The 16,340-nt window shown below is 53.5% G+C and overlaps 3 protein-coding genes across 8 annotated transcripts in view; 2 read left to right on the forward strand and 1 right to left on the reverse strand.

Annotated features, from left to right (window-relative positions):
- The window catches only part of DEAF1 (DEAF1 transcription factor), a 25,846-nt gene extending 22,373 nt beyond the window's left edge, over positions 1 to 3,473 (reverse strand). For 3 of the 6 annotated variants that reach the window (XM_065686509.1, XM_065686511.1, XM_065686510.1), the window contains exons 1-3: positions 2,507 to 3,472; positions 1,649 to 1,746; positions 447 to 576 (exon numbers count right to left, since the gene is read on the reverse strand). In XM_065686509.1, the coding sequence (XP_065542581.1) occupies positions 447 to 576; positions 1,649 to 1,746; positions 2,507 to 2,783 (505 nt within the window). In that variant the 5' untranslated portion in view covers positions 2,784 to 3,472. Of the gene's footprint in view, positions 1 to 446; positions 577 to 1,648; positions 1,747 to 2,506 lie in introns of all 6 variants that reach the window. The other 3 variants (XM_065686512.1, XM_065686513.1, XM_065686508.1) reach the window with 2 other exon arrangements.
- TMEM80 (transmembrane protein 80) lies at positions 2,824 to 10,587 on the forward strand (the record flags this gene model as incomplete). Its single annotated transcript, XM_065684283.1, has 5 exons — positions 2,824 to 3,451; positions 6,199 to 6,215; positions 8,135 to 8,228; positions 8,340 to 8,432; positions 9,473 to 10,587. Coding segments are annotated over 5 exons (1,038 nt in total), but the record flags the coding sequence as incomplete, so codon positions are not given.
- A 4,681-nt stretch (positions 10,588 to 15,268) lies between these two features.
- EPS8L2 (EPS8 signaling adaptor L2) overlaps positions 15,269 to 16,340 on the forward strand; it is a 63,206-nt gene continuing 62,134 nt past the window's right edge. Inside the window, exon 1 of the mRNA XM_065686506.1 lies at positions 15,269 to 15,570. The gene's annotated coding sequence lies outside the window, so the exon portion shown is untranslated. The remainder of the gene's footprint in view (positions 15,571 to 16,340) is intronic.

A 16,340-nucleotide genomic window follows, 5' to 3' on the forward strand; every position in this document is an offset into this window, starting at 1 on the left:
GCCTGCCTGGAGATAAAACTGTATTCAAGGGCCCTTTAAAAAGAACCCATGTGCAGAACTAGAAGAACTTTAAAACCCAAGTGCAGAACTCGCATTATCTATATTAAACTGATCCATCTGCCTCTGTGTTGGGATGGATGCAGACAGGCTTGTGACAGCCCAGCAGCAGGGTGAGACTTCCCAAGAAGCTTATCTGCAAGCGGCAGGGCAACTAATAAGAGAATTAAATCTATTTCTGACATGGAAATACAAAGCAAACCATAAAAGTAACTCTTTTGCTCCCAGGAAATACAAGAAATACCATACGAAGAGGGAACAAATGATCCTTATAAAGCAACTTTACAATGTATTATGCTCATAGTGTTTTTTACTCCTAGAAACACAATGGAAGTGGAGAAAAGTGACCCCTCCAGGAGAATGCCAGTTAAAACCGGAGTGCCTTATACCTGGTGTGAGAGGCGCTGAGGGCCCCTTCAGCCCCGTCGTGTCTACTATGCTGCCGTCCGTGTGCACCACGATGAGAGTGGCTTTTTCAGGGTTCAAGCTGTCCCCAATCTGCAGGGCTGTTCTCCCAGACTGCAGAGGAAATAAAGAGTTGAAATCTGATACTGGGAAATAAAGGGTTAACGTTGTGCCTGCTTGCTTAAGCAGTCGCTGTGCTTGGTGAAGCAGAACCGTAGGAGTCAAAGTTGCTAGAATGGTGAAGCAGAACCGTAGGAGTTACAGCTGCCAGGCAGAATTGTAATCGATAAGATTCATAGCTTAATATTTAAGACATTCATGGCTTAATATTTAAGACATTCTTGTTCAAATAGTATCTTTAGAAAGGAACAAAAGATAGCCAGAGTAACAAAATTTGCAAACTTGACAAGTTTCTGCTTTAAGATACATAAAACCGACTTGTACCGAACCTGAGGTTTGGATCGGAGCCAAAACCCTATTGAGTCTGTGTGAAAGCAAGAGGTTACTCGCTGTGATGAAGAGGAACTAGAGGCCTTCATCCTCACGACCCCCTAACGACCACCACCAAGAAGCACTGCGCAAGCGCATCAATGGGACAAACGCCAGAAAACTAATTATAATACTAGACGGGAATAGGTTTTGCATATGTAGTAGGTGTGAAGCAATCTCCTGTTTAGGTAATCATTATACGTAATATAAACGAACTGAGTGGCGAAGGAAAGGTGCGCATGCCTTTGGAGGAGCAATCCCCACGCGCCTCAGCGCTGAATAAAAGCATACCTACTTTACAACTCCAGCGAGTTGTGGAGTCTATCCGCGTATCAAATCGATGGAGTTAACAGACTAATGTGGTTTAATACATACCCAAATCCTCTCAAAGGGACCCTAAACCACCAATCGCTACGGCAGTTATTAGGTTAGTTTGGGAGGTTTCAGTCGATCCGAATCCAAATGTTTGAGGTTATCAAGTCCATTACAGAATGAGTATATGAGGGGGGAAAGGTAAAAATCACTTTCATAGGTGATAAAGGAGAAAGCTATATACTCCAGGTAATGGCTTTGTGGCTTAAAGCCTGTATTCTGCAATGAAAACACGCCTCCAGCCTTCCCTCAGCTCAAACCTTCATTTACACCAAGAGAGGAGGTGGGCCCTTGCTAACGCCATGGCAGGGAAGGGCAGACTCACCAACACGTGTCCTGAAATGGAAGCTGCGTTGGCCACAGACGTGGTGAAAACGTTGTCTGCAGAGGCCCCGACGCTGGCCACGGTCACCGTGGTGACTTCTGGAACGCAAGGCAGACGCCAAGTTAACGTTGTGCTGTGTCCACAGGGCCTGATAATCAGCTAAACACCCAGAACGAGGGTCACATTTCCTCCTTCCTTCCTATTCAAGAGCACTCCTGGGGTTCGTGGCCCCTCGCGGGTGTTATGAGCACAACCGTTTGGATTTGTATCAAGCTTTGGATTGAACGTGCTTTAACCTGAGAGCATAAAAGCGGTTATCAGCATGGGACGAACTAAAGGGAAAATGAATATTGCAGCTATACTGGAACCCCAACCCAAATGGCGATGCTGTTTATTAGAAGAGGGGTGTGTGGCAAACATCAAGAGAACTGCCTCTCTCTGTCACAGGGCTCTAGGGTGCCATTACCCGCTGTTGGCCAGTTAAAAACCGTCCGAACTTCCACCCGGATGCTTCTGTTACGTGTGGGGTATTTGCCTGCCTGGCTAAACCCAGCGGGTCAGCGCCACACGGGGCTGCCAGCGAGAGAACAGCCCGCAGGGAGACACCACTGGGGCGTGAGGGGCTCAGCCCTGCACGCCTCGGGGTGCTGTTAAGGGGACGGGGGCTCAGACCTCGGCTGCACAAGGCAGCCTGCCCGTGCGGCTGTGGTGGGGCGGTGCGGGGGCCAGGAGCGGGTCACTCTGTGCGGGGTGACTGAGGCACAGCCCCGGCCCGCCCGGCCCTGAGGGACAGAGCGGCGAGACCGGGCGGGCGCTGGGGCTGAGGGAGCTGCGCATGCGCGCTCCGCCCGCCCTGACCTGCGAAAGTGGCGGCGGCCTCGTCGGCGCTCGGCAGCGGCGCGGCTGCCATCTCGATGTGCTCGGCATCCGCCGCCATCACCGTCACCGCCGTCACCTGCGCAGCCGCCTCTGACTGCGAGGCCGCCGCCTGCCGAGGCTGCTGCTGCTGCTGCCGCTGCTGCCGCTGCCGCTGCCGCCCGGGTCCTTCCGCAGCCGCCGCCACTGCGGCTGCCGCCGCCACAGCCGCCGCCTCCGCTAAGCCCAGCTGCTTCGCCGCCGAGTCCGCGTCCTCCATCCGAGGCGGGCGGCGGGAGCAGACCCCGGGGCGGGCCCCAGCAACCGCCGCGCCCCTCGGGCGCTGCTGCGGGTCCCGCAGGCGGGAGGGGGCCGTGAGGGGAGGGGGCACGGGACCCCGGTCCTCCGAGGTCACTCGAGCGCTTTTTAGCGGGGGCCGAGCGGTGCCGAACTCGGCCGAGCGCTTCCGAGCGTGTTCGGCGGGCGGAATCGAGCGCTCCCGAACCGCTTCCGAGGGTGCCCGAAGTGTCCCGAGCGTTTCGAGGCCTCGTCCGAAGGCTATCGATGGTTCCCGAGAAGCGGGGCCCTCGTTTCCTGCCGGCCGACCAATCCCAGGGCAGGACGCGGCCGAGCCCGGCCGAGTCCGCAGGCGCGCGGCCCGAAGCGATACCTTACAGTTCGGGTGGGGAACCCGAGCGCGCCCGAACAGGGCCGAGTCCCCGAGCGGTCCGGCCCAGAGGGTCGAAGAATCCCGAGCTCGTGCCGGTCTTTTCCGATCTTGCCCGAAGGCGGGTGAGGCGGGCGCGAGCACAGCCGAGCTGTGCCGAGTCCTCTCCGATCGCGCCCGAATTCCCCTTCGCCTGCCCGAACGGAGACGCCCGAACGGGCAGTGCCCGAATCCGCCCGAACGCGACCGAACCGGGCCGAGCGCTCCGACAACACCCGAAGGCAAGAGGGGCGGGGATAGAGCAGGCGGCTCCGCCCAAGCGCGCGGACAAACGGTCGCGGCGCGGAGCCTGCCGGGACGCTGGAGGACTGGGCGGGGAGGGGGCGGTGAGGCAGGATGGCCGCTGTGAGGCGAGGTGAGCGGCTCGGCGCCATGGGTACCGGCAGCGCTTTGTGCACGTCCCGCCGGGGCGGACGGTGACCGGGGGGATGCTTCCCACCGGGGTACAGCTTGTCTCTTACCGCCCCACGGGTGGGGGGGACACAGACTGAGGAGGGGGCCGAGGTCAGGCCGATAGCTTTATCGCGACAGCAGCGATACGTTGAGGTAAATCCGGGCAGCTGCTGGCAGGGACCCCTTCCACTGGAGCAGCTTGCTCCAAGCCCCTGTGTCCAACCTGGCCTTGAGCACTGCCAGGGATGGGGCAGCCACAGCTTCTCTGGGCACCCTGTGCCAGCGCCTCAGCACCCTCACAGGGAAGAGCTTCTGCCTAAGAGCTCAGCTCAGTCTCCCCTTGGGCAGGTTCAAGCCATTCCCCTTGGCCTGTCCCTACACGCCCTTGTCCCAAGCCCCTCTCCAGGTTCCCTGCAGCCCCTTCAGGCACTGGAGCTGCTCTAAGGTCTCCCCTGAGAACCACTCCCGTTACGAACCACTGGGATTCAAAGTCCATTCAAAACGAAGAATTTCCACTTCTTTCAAAGAACTCAAAGGTATCCCCAAAACATGCACATTTCAGCCCTAGGTGGAAAAAAACTGGTTTTGAAACGTTTTGGCTTCAACAATAAAGTGTTTGCCAAATGCTCCCTTTCAGTTCAGCCCTCTTCCAGCAGCACCGCAGACTGCATTAATCCTCCCAGGGAGACGTCTCGGGGAGCTGGGATTAGCAGCCTGTTGTTATACCTGAAATGATCTCTTTTAATTACTCTTTAAGGGCAGTATCCCTTTCACAGGCGTGTTGTGAGGTTCCCGTATTCAACCCGGTTGAAATGCCCCGGGTTGCTCGGGGGGTGGCAGCGTGTGCTAAGTAATAGCGGCTGTGAAAGCCCTCCCTGCGAGGGCTCCGAGCCCTCTCTCTGGTGGAAAAGGATGCGGAGAAATAAGCTTCTAAATAAACCTGGGGAGCTGCAAGCAGGGAATTCGCATGGGGTTGCCCTTCGGGTGGAATTACCGCTGTGATTATAGCACTGCTATGGGGCAGCGCGATGAGGCTGTGCTGGTAAAGCTTCATACAGCACATGTTCAGATCCGGATGCTCCCTGTGGGATAACGACAGGTCTGCAGATGCAGTTGTGGTATTTGGATTGGTTTAGACTGAGCTGAGCTCTTAGGCAGAAGCTCTTCCCTGGGAGGGTGCTGAGGCGCTGGCACAGGGTGCCCAGAGAAGCTGTGGCTGCCCCATCCCTGGCAGTGCTCAAGGCCAGGTTGGACACAGGGGCTTGGAGCAAGCTGCTCCAGTGGAAGGGGTCCCTGCCCGGGGCAGGGGTTGGAGCTGGAGGAGCTTTCAGGTCCCTTCCAACACAAACCAGGCTGGGATTCTCCGATTCTACTTCAAATTCCCATCCTACTTCACAGTCTCAACGACAAACCAGAGATGTCTCTGTGAAGCGCATCATCTTGGTGTGACTTTCGCCTGGGGGTTTATACCAGGGTAGAAATACAAACCCATTTTAACCATTAGCCACTGCAGCAAATGTATTTATGAAACCTTTAACTCCCATCCTGCAAAAAGAACGCAAACATTTTGGCTAAGCAAGGGGACAGGTCTGTCCCTTTACAGAGAGGATACACAGACAGGAGGTGTTTCAGAGCATGGACTGTGTGAATCACCACCTTAAATTCTTCCCTATTGCCCCTGTGTTCTCAAATGTAATCCCTTAAATAGGCGCCTAACATTAGTGGGATTAATTTGGGCATAAAGCTATTAGGGGAGGAGGACATTAACCTTGAGGAGCTGTGGGATTGAGAGGGTGAGGTATGTCCCACTGACTGGATGACAACGGGGTGTCTCAGGGCAGGTGGATGCAATGGCCTCTCATGGACAGTTCTGCTCCCTGTGAAACAGATCCCAACTTTTCAATTCCTCCTGTGGCTGAAAGAGGCCAAGAATGTTAATGAGTTACTTAAGAGCTGCTTTAGTAGGTCAGTGCCATCACGTTGCAAGGGAATTCTGCCTGTGCTTTTTGAAGGAAGAAAGGAAGGGAAAATAAGATGTGTGGATTCGCTTGTAGGAAATACAGGTAGGATTCTGTGGGTGATCAGAATAGATTACGGTTTTACATAGAATCACTTTGCTTTTGAAGGGAACCAGTTTGGAAGGAACCGGGAGCCTGATGTGCTACACAAACACTTTCTCACCATTGAAAACCAAATGGTACCTTCTGGTTTCCCTTCCGTGTCTCCCTCCTTCCTGCATGGTTAGAGGGGATGAATGTCATCTGCTGCGCAAGGACAGGATAAACGAGTTCTAAGTAACACCTGGGTTCTTCTTCATGTTGGGAAAGAGATGGGTTCCTCTCAAAGTCACTTTCACAGCAGGGATTTTCCCCAAATTAGATTAGAATGAAGGGATTTGAAAAGGTTCTTTTTGGACTCTGTGATCTGAGAAATGATGAATCACCAGTGACCTGACAGAGTGCTTCTACAATCATGTCTGACCTCTCAAAACAGTTGTTTGAGTGTTTCTGCAGCACTTTGGTCGCATCATTAGACTGATTTTCTTCTCTTTTCTTTTTCCCTTCTCCACGTAAAGGAAGATCTGAATCAATTGTATCCTTTTGGTACCTGTCACCCCTCACATGTGGGAACCTTCAGGAAGCCAGGCTGAAATGTGCTCCCATCTTCCCACCCAATAAACCTGCTGGATTCGTGTTACTCTTTGGATTTTCCATCCACATGAAGCAAAACTGGTAAAACATTTCCCCTAAGACTGTTTTCTGCAGCATTAGCTGAGGTTGAGTTGAGACCCTGCCCCTTTATCCCCACTCACAGTCTTGACAGAGGGTTGACAGCCCTGTTTTATCATCCCATAACTCTCATTTCCCTAGGAAGTAAGGCTGAAAATGGGATTTGTGGACTGCTGGACACAAACCCCATGCAGCAAAGCCCACAGGCAGATGGCACAGACAACAGGAGGTAGGAAAAGCAGCTTTCAGTAGCACTTCCTCTTCTCTCATGTTAATTCTCCCTTTACTCCTGCCAAGATCTAAGTATCTCCTGAGAGGAGACACCCTCAGCTTCAGAGGTTTCCATGCTTAGAACCCATCTAGTAATTTTTCTGCTCCACCTTCCTTCAACTGGAAAAACACAAAAACCTGGTTCTGGTTTAATGACATGAGCTGCTCTGGGAACTGGGATACAGCCACTGCAGGTGGGTGGCTGCTCCATGCAGGAATGGGCTGGGCAGAGCCTCTAAAAGGTGCCTGGGATGAAGTCCCTGCCTGGAGATACTCCAAGGATTTGAGAAGGGTCGGGGAGAGAGGAGGGGATATTTTGAGTATAGAAAGATGTGGACATAATGAAATCTGAACAGGTAACTTTCTGTATAAATTAAGTTGTATTATTTAAGGCTAAGGAAGGCGTTTGTGATCAAAAATACATAGAAGTGGATACTTGGAGCCACATTCCAACTTCTCCATGTGGAGGTGAGCTCCAGGATGTCCTACACTGTCTCCTATATGGCATTAGGAACATGCTGCTGTGCCTGAGAACGAAAGACTCCTTTAGTACATACGGACCTGCCATACAGGGGCTGCGTCTGTCAGTGGGCTCCTGAAGACATCCAAGATTGTGGTGTCTCCAATGAGCCAGGGTTAACACTGGACATGGCTCATTCCAACCTGTGCGGGAGCTTGTGGCTAGGAAAGGGCTCATCTCTGCAGGATTCAGAGGGATCTCAGGCAGCTAAATTAGGCAGGCTGGGTACCTTTAGGTGGCTGCCACCTTGGGATGAGAGAATCAATCCTGAGCCTGCTACTGATGTCTCCCTGTCTATAAGACAGCCCCTGTCCATAAGACAGCCCCTGTCCTTCAGGGACCTTTTGGGAATGTGTTAAAGCTTGTGGAGCTCTCAAGTGCTTTGGCAGTGGATCCATACAGAGAAATAACTAAAGCTAAATATGCTTTTGCACTATCCAACAGATAGCTTTGTCAGCAGTGCATTAAGGAAGTCTGTTCCTGATGGATCTGCATCTCAAAGTTGAGCTCGTGGCCCTTCTCAGAGATGTAACAAAGAGCACAGCTTTCAGACTTCCCATCCTGTGGGCATGGGATGGGAAGTGATGGGGCCTGGCTGCTTCACAGAGCCACCTATTTGCAAAGACTCTGGAATTCCGTGTGTTGGGAGCCTGCCAGCCCCCTGTCAACCGCTTCAAGCTGACTGAGAGGGAGAGAAGTTGTTGTGGAAACACACACATGCACCTCCCTCATATCCTGAGGCTAAGAACCACCCCACCACATACCAAATGACATTCTTGAACAGGAGCTGAAGCCAAACCTGAAACAGCAAGTTCTTATCCTAACCCCTGGTGTTTGCAACCTCGGGTACTCTGAATCCTACCCAGTAAACCCTTTGCAGCTGATCCACTGAGTTTAAAAAACCACAGTATTTTGTAGTTACTGGGGAATGGTGATTTTATGAACCAGATCCCACCTCATCCCTATGAGAAATCCTTAACAGCAGCTCTCAGATGTCAGCTGTTCCTCTACAGCTTCTGTTTTATGTAAATGGCTTTTATTTAATCTTTTACTTCCTGGCAACTCTCGCAATGTTGCTTTATAAAAGTAAGTTGCTGCTGTTGTAACACCGGAGGAGGCTGGGTGCCTGTGGCAGAGCTGGGTTCTCTGTGTCCCGGCTGGGTTTTCCTGCCTCATTTATGCTGCCTTCTTCTCCAGGTCAAGCTTTCAGCTATCCAGAAGATTTTTTGTCTGTTGATCTTACCCTGCTTGTCATTACGGCCATTGCTGAAGTGCTCCGGTTGTACCTGGGTAGGTCACGTTAGCACTGTACCTTCTCATGCAATATAAGCTCTAAGCACTGATCATTCTGGAATCAAAAGTGTGTCAAAACATGCCAATTTAGCAGAATAACAGATATTTGGAGGCTGTTGTTCACTGATGTCATTAAGCTTTATCTGACTGATCAATAGATTTCACCTCTCTTATGAAGACAGGCTGAGAGAGCTGGGCTTGTTGAACCTAGAGAAGAGAAGGCTCTGGGGAGACCTAAGGGCTTCATGTACACCAGTACGCAAGGCTTCAGAGGGCCTCCTGACCCCTGCCCTGATCTTGCTGAAACTTCATAGAGTCTTTTTTTAATAAGGAAACAAGTTAGCATTCAAATCCGTGCTTGATATTGCTGAGACCAGGTGGGTCTGTGCTGGCTTCAGCTGACTTGCCATGGGGTGATCTCAGCCTGCTGCCTTTAAGCTTTGCACATGTTTGCTTGGAGCATTTGGGGCATGAATAAAGAAATGAATTTCAAGCCTAATGTAGTTAACCAGCAAAATCTACTGAGACTGCTTCGAAATAAGATGCAAGGAAGAGAGAAGAGCAGCTTCTCCACAATGGGAGTAATTTGAAATAGGAGTAGCAGGGAATAGAGGAGATTTTGTATCGTATAAGATCTTAATATCAGGATTGGATGCTCTCAGGTGTGCACTGCAGTCACACTAAGTGCAGCCTGGGGAGTTTGGGGGCAAGTTTGATGGTTGACCAAGAAGCTGAGTGATCAAAATGGGTTGCAGCCTCAGAGCTGATAATCTGTGGTAGGAAAAGGTGGGAGCCAGGACTTGAGTATCCACGGGCTGCTCTTTGTTCAGATTAAGCTGGGTCAGCAAGAAGTGGATTGTCCACTGGTGCTTGGGCTTGTTCTCATGGTCCCTGACAGAGCCTGGTCAGGCCAGTATTTCAGTGTGTGCTGAGCTGTAAGAACCAGAGCTGGTTTTGAACAGGAACATTCTAGACTTAGAGTTGTGATACTGTCAGAAGGAATCAAAGACTCACATCAGCTTTTCCTTTCCTTCAAGGTGTAAGGGGGAACCTGACAGAAGAAGAGAGTCTGTTGGGGCTCAGTCTTGTGATGACAGTGGGCAGTGTGTTTCTGGCTGTATATTTCCTGGTGTGGCAAACCTATGTGCTGAAAACAGATGTCATCCTCAACAGTGTTCTGCTCTTCTTCTATGGGATGGAGTCAATTCTCAAGATCTCGGCCATCGCTGCTTTTAACAGATAAACCTACAGGTCTTCAACATGTTATCAGCACATTTCTAATATAAAAGGTTGGGGTTATAGTTCATATATTTAATACTTTTATATATAGAAGTCCTGTAAAACTTTCCTCTGTTTAAAGTACATGTTTTTGAGGGGCAGACCTGAGTGACAGGTAAAACATCCTGTCCAGCAGCTGTGTTACGCTCTCTGAACGCTTACGGGCAAAGGCAAGAGGTGATTCAGCAAGACCTCTTAATGCTCTGGTATTCCTCAGGGATCCACACTAACTCTTCATTGCCAATACACAACAGCAGCCAGGGCATCATCTGAGCACTGTTGAGATCCTTGGATCACAGCACCTACACCCAGAGTGACACAGAAATGAATCAGGGCGACACAGCACGGGCTCATTTCTGCCGTACCACCACGTTCGTGTTTGAGGGCACGGTCTCTCTGCTGCTCTCATTTGTGTTTTCAGACCCCAGTGGTAATTACCCTGACTTTACTAGGGCAGAACCTGATTTATCCCTGTGGGAACGAGCTGAATTGAGTTTTGTGCACAGCCAGAGAGCTAAGCTGCAGGGTTTGGGCAGCTGGAGGGACCAAAGACCTCTGTAGCATGAGGATATGTTAGTTTAACTAGGATGGCTTTAAGGTGAGCCCAAACATTCACTTGCTCTTCTGTCCTACTTAAAAGTTCCAACAGGAGTATTTCTATTTGATGTTACATGTGTTTATACTGCAAAAATGACTACATTTAAGTCTTGTCTTCTAAGTTACAAGCTGTGTTGAAGCTCAGAGTTTTTACTGTATCAAACCCATGTGTTAATGGGAAGTTTGGGGGGGTTTTGTACAAGCAGGTTTTATATTTGGAAGTTCTTATAGTTGAATTTACTTGTTCAAATAAATAAAGTTTTGGATCTAAGAAGTGTTTGAAGTGCAGAGCATCTCGGTGACATCCCAGGCTACAACTAAGCTACACAGAGGAGGCTCAGGTGAGCCCGGGGTGTTCGCAAGACTCCTCTGATCCTGCCACTGCTCCATGTAGGCCATTCTCCTGCTCTGGGATGCATGCCTGAAGTCTGCCCTTGTTTGCAGTACCCAGGGGCTGAAAATCCAGCAGTGCAGGCCCTGTACAGCCCCGGCCACACTGCTGGCTTCTAGTGGTGGTAAAAGGGACTAAAAGATGTAAGAAGCTACTGTGCAGGAGCCCAGTCTGATCATTTATACCCAGGGGAGCCACTTCAAAGGCCAGGAAACCCCAGCTCCATCCACATTACACCAGCTCCATCCACATCATAGAATCCCAGAGTGGTTTGTGTTGGAAGGGACCTGAAAGCTCCTCCAGCTCCAACCCCTGCCACGGGCAGGGACCCCTTCCACTGGAGCAGCTTGCTCCAACCTGGCCTTGAGCACTGCCAGGGATGGGGCAGCCACAGCTCCTCTGGGCACCCTGTGCCAGCGCCTCAGCACCCTCCCAGGGAAGAGCTTCTGCCTAAGAGCTCAGCTCAGTCTCCCCTCGGGCAGGTTCAAGCCATTCCCCTTGGCCTGTCCCTACAGGCCCTTGTCCTAAGCCCCTCTCCAGGTTTCCTGCAGCCCCTTTAGGCACTGGAGCTGCTCTCAGGTCTCCCCTTCAGGAGCCTTCTCTTGTCCAGGCTGACCCAGCCCAGCTCTCTCAGCCTGACTCTATAGAAGACATTACAGCAGCTCTGTACCTGTTACACCACCGAGCCCTCAAATTCAACACACACACATTGACATGAATCCCTCACGGCCGGACCCTGCTCAGTCAATGGCCCAACCAACCCACAGGAACACGACTGCACCCATGAAGGTAACAGAAAAGCAGCAGAACTGGGTGCAAGGAGCAGCACAGAAGCTGAACAACTGAATGCTTCTGCATGACTCAAACACCCACCCGCCTGTCCTCCCAGGTTTGCTTGGCAGGATGGAATGTACCCATCACACGTGTTCCGAGGTGTGCCGGGCACACCGAGCTCTGTGTACCCCATCAGTGACAAACCCAAGCCAAGCCAACCCCTCTCTGTGTGCAGACAAACAGAAGCACAAACTTGTGGTATTTACACCTGCCCTCCACAAAGCTCTGCACTAGAACATCTGACAGCTTTAAAGGAAACCCTGCAAAGAGGAGATCGTCTTTACCTGGCTGGAGGTGGTGCAGCAGACGGGGTCACACGTCGTTAACCTCAAGTTGCAGCCTCCTTCCTCCTCGTGGTGCTCACTACAACAAAATCAATGCAAACCATCAGCACAACTGGAGGTAGCAGAGAGCCAGGGTGTAGGTTTAGGAGGCATTAGAGGAAAGCTAGCGGGAGGTGTTCCTACCGTGAGGTGTTTGACCCCACCACAGATCACCACCCCCTCAGTTACGGCCCTACATCCATTCGGGGTGCTGCGCCATACAACTAGATCCCCTCTGCTGTTCTGTGGGGAGATCCCCCTGCAGTCCTGACCCAGCTCTAGGGCAGCAGCACAAGAGGGATGTGGAGCTGCTGGAGCAAGGCCAGAGGAGGCCATGGAGATGCTGCGAGGGCTGGAGCAGCTCTGCCATGGAGTCTAGAGGGAGGTGTCCCTGCCCGTGGCAGGGGGTTGGAGCTGGATGAGCTTTAAGGTCTCTTCCAACACAAACCAGGCCATGATTCTATGGTTCTCTATGGAGATACAGGGATATATATGATATAAAACATGGTGAACTCTTTGCGCCCTAACCATCCCATAGATGAAAAGCAAGCAGCAGCACAGAGTGACAATATGCTGACAGTCAGCAGTGGGGTAAACAGACACCTATGGTAATAAACACCCATTTTTGAGCTCATTCAGAGCAGGGCCTGCTGGCTTTCATGCTGCTTATGGGGTCCTGGATGCAGTCAGTGCCTACTGGGGGTTCCGGGCACCAACCCGGTCTCGCACCCTCAACAGGGCAGCTCAGCTCTGCTGCAGCGTTTGAATGGAATTCTATCTTAAATTGTCCATGTTCTGATTAGAGGAGCAGATACTGGGGTACTTCTGCCGCTGGCAGCCCTTTGCTCCATGAGGAATGTGGGTGAAGAAGCTCCAGCAGCTCCTTCATGTCAGGTGTCTCCAGGCTTTGACTGGGAATTGCCACTTGTGCTGCTGACCCTGCCTCCACGACACCTCCTCTCCATGCCAAGTGAATCAGGCCCTGGCCTCCGAGGGTTTCTCTGACCTTTCCAAACCATTCCCACTGTTGGGATAAGGCACAGCACAGCGAAGCCATTGATGACATTTGCCAGACAGAAGCTTGCAGGAGCTTTTCATGAGGAGGCCCAACCCTCCCGGAACAGGACGAGCCAGTTGGATGAAAAGTGCATTAAAACCTGCGAGGAACACCTATTTTGAGGAGCTGGGTTTGGGTGGTGTTTGCTGTGCCAGGGAGAAGTCTTTGTTCTCGAGCCATCACAGGGGTGTCTGCCGCCAAGCTCATTTAAAAGGCTGATCCCGAGAGGCAAGTTTGGCCTCCTGGGATTTCCAACCTGGAGATACTCTGAGAGATAGGGATCTATTGGTCCACAGCCTTTCCGTGTTCCTCAGCAGGCAGGAACGACGTACAGCCCCAAATCCAGTGAAGGAGCGGGGCTGAGGATGTGCTGCTCATCTGGAGCCACACAGGGAGTGAAGCCAGCGGAGCAGGAATACCGGAACCCCCGGCACAGCAGGGTAATTCCCTCTCACATCAACATCAGCTGTTACAGGGAGGATGTAATAAGCTCCACTGTGGTTTTCTTCCCTGCCCAGAGGAAAAGCTGCCTCCTCCACGCAGCAGTTAGAGGTTTCCTGTGGGTGCAGCACCTCACAGGAGCCCACTTCATCGTGAACGTGGAGCTGAGGCTGGCAGAGAGCACGCACAGTGCCTAACACATCAAATGGCTTCTGAAGCAGAATCCTGCCACCTCCCTGTCTGCATCCCGGTAAAGTCAGCCGGCCCAGTGGTCCCAGTGTGTTATCCCAGTGGTAGGTAACACATTTCAGGGGGTAGGGATCTGCTGCACAAAGCCTTTCCACTGGCAGGGCTCCCCGAGCTCCGGTTGAGCTGATGTTCCCACTGCATTTCCCTTCTGTTGAACCAATATCCCTTCTCCTGCCTGGAATTGTGGCTGGCAGCCTCCAAGACCTGCTTCTCCTCGTGCTGGCGATGTCTCACAGTGCACCCTTTGCCGAGATCCCTGGGATCTCACTGCCATCGCAGTGAGGATGATGCTGGGTGCTGGGGGGGGGTGCATCACACCGAGTATCGGTTCACGTTCCGCTCGGGCGGAAGAGGCTGATCTCCTGTCAGGACTGAGCTGTCATGCAGGGAAGTGGCTCTCCCGCTGCCCATCCGGCTCACCCAGCAGCATTCCTCCTGCAGTAACTCACCCGGGGTGTTCTCCTGCTCCTCCAGAGCTGAGCACGAGCCCCCTTAGCAAGGCAGGCACTGATGGAAACCATGGGGCAGGGAGCTCCGTGAGCACGGAGCTCAGGAAGCCTCTAGCCCTGTGTCCCGTGGCGGAAGTGCCTGATTTCCTTCTCTGGTGTCAGAGTTGCAGCTCTTTCTGCCCCGAGGCCGGTGACAAGGGTATCTCTACATGCCATGGGTTCAACACACATCATAGGGATGGGGGGTGGCCTGTGATGCACTTGCACTTCCATGGAATTGTCTCAAAAGCCCCATCCCTGGCAGTGTTCAAGGCCAGGTCGGGCACAGGGGCTTGGAGCAAGCTGCTCCAGTGGAAGGGGTCCCTGCCCATGGCAGGGGTTGGAACTGATGAGCTTTAAGGTCCTTTCCAAGCCATTCTATGATTCTACTCCTGCAAGAAGCAATTCTTACTTTCCCCGTGCCCACCTGGAGCCCTTTACTCCCCTCCTGCACCACAGCAATTGCTTCAGCTCAGTTCCTCCCCAGGGTGGGTTTAGCAATCACCCCCTCTCCCTTTGTAACCCCAGCACAGCTCTGCCAAAGCCGTGTCTTACCTTTACCCACTGCCAGAGGCCGAAGTGTGGGGCTGAGACGTGTGGCACAGCCAGGCCCCACTACCCCCTGCCAGCTCCTGGTAAAGCTGGGGCAAGACAAGAGGCTTTACGGCCGTGTAACCCTAAGGAGCACAGTGCCACGGTGTGGGGTACCCCAAGGGTCTCTGCTCCTCACCCCAACTGCTGTGGGGACCCGAAGAATGAGGCTATTTTGCCCTCCCTGCGTCCCATGGCACCTTCCCCTGCTGCGGACAGCAGGCAGGAGCGGAGCTGGAGGAAAAGCAGCCGTGAGTCAGCGCGGAGCTGCGGAGGAGAGCACGGGGCTGCACAAAAGGTGCCTTGTTCCCCCCGCAAGCAGCTGGCAGCGCATCCCCTCCCTCCCCGGCGATGGAAACCCAAGCCCCGCGCACTCCTTTGCCACCCGTGGCTGCCTCCAGGCTCCCCGTGGTACACAATGTTCTCGGGTGGAAGCCACCTCAAGCTCCACACGTCCCTCCCGAGCTCCCCGTGCCCTTGCATGGGGAGTGGGCGAAGGTGCGGGGCGGCCGGCTCCTGGTTATACAGTAACCTGTTGCTCCGGGTGCCAGCTCCACCTCTCGCTGCCTGCACATCCCTCCCCTCCTCTGCTCTGCCAGGAAACCTCTGTCACCTGCTCGCAGACAGCCGGCGAGAGCGGCGCCGGCACCCAAGGGCAGAGGGGAGGCGGCAGCGAGCGGACCCCCACCAGGCTGGGGCACCGGGTGGGCTCTGCCTTGCTCTGCGCTCCGTCGCTGGCCCCTTGGCTCGCAGGCAAAGCCCCGGGCAGGAGGCAAAGGGAGTTTGGCTGCTGGAGAATGGCAGCAGGACTGAAGTAGGAAGTCACGGATAGCTGCGGGAGAGGACACACGGGAGCAGAGGGGACACGAGCGGCTTCTCAGCACCGGTAAGTCCCTTCCTGCACACCCGAACCCTTCACATCCCCCTGCCCAACGTTCGTCTGCTTCCAAAGCCCGGTGGGTGCAGCTGTGGAGGGAGCGTGGCCGGAGGGGCTGTGCCTGGGATGTGTCCCTCGGTGGTGGGGGGGGTTAAGTGGGAAAAGTGGGAAAACGGCGTTTCCCAGCGTTGTTTTCTGGGGTTGTTCCCGTTCCTGCGCTTCCCACCGGGACGGGCCCGGTAGGTGGCACTTTCCTGGCAGCAGAACGCCCGTCTGGCTCCGGGCAGGAGCCTTCGCTCTGCTGAGGTCTGGAGAGGGCAGTTGGGAGCTGCTGCTTGTTCGCAAACCTCGGGGGTTCCTCCTTTGGGGTGTGCGTGGAGGGAATTCGGCCGTTCCCAGTGGGCGCCGCAGGAGCTGCTGCGCTGGGTGCGTGTGCTCGCCATCACCGCATTCCGAACCGGAGCTTGGAGCTGCCCCGTTCCCTCGGCTCTGCCTCCCCGCGAGCCGCTGGCTGCTTTCAAGGGGCTGGAGCGCAGCTTTCCTGTCCCCTTTCCCTTATTTGCCTGGAAAATGCCAGAGCAAACTCCACCGGGACAAGGCTCAGGGACGAGTCATTTGCCTGACGTTATACTTAAAGGCTGGGAATAATTGTGAGACAACACAGTAGTAAAATCCAGTGATTGCCCTGTTGTAATTAGGGCAACAGGGAGTAACGCTTGAGTTGCTGGGCTGCTCCCAAACGCTGCGCGGAGCGAGGGCTGTGACAGGGATCAGATCCA

This window comes from Lathamus discolor, chromosome 6 (assembly GCF_037157495.1).
Source record: "Lathamus discolor isolate bLatDis1 chromosome 6, bLatDis1.hap1, whole genome shotgun sequence".
Classification (NCBI taxonomy): Eukaryota; Metazoa; Chordata; class Aves; order Psittaciformes; family Psittacidae; genus Lathamus; species Lathamus discolor.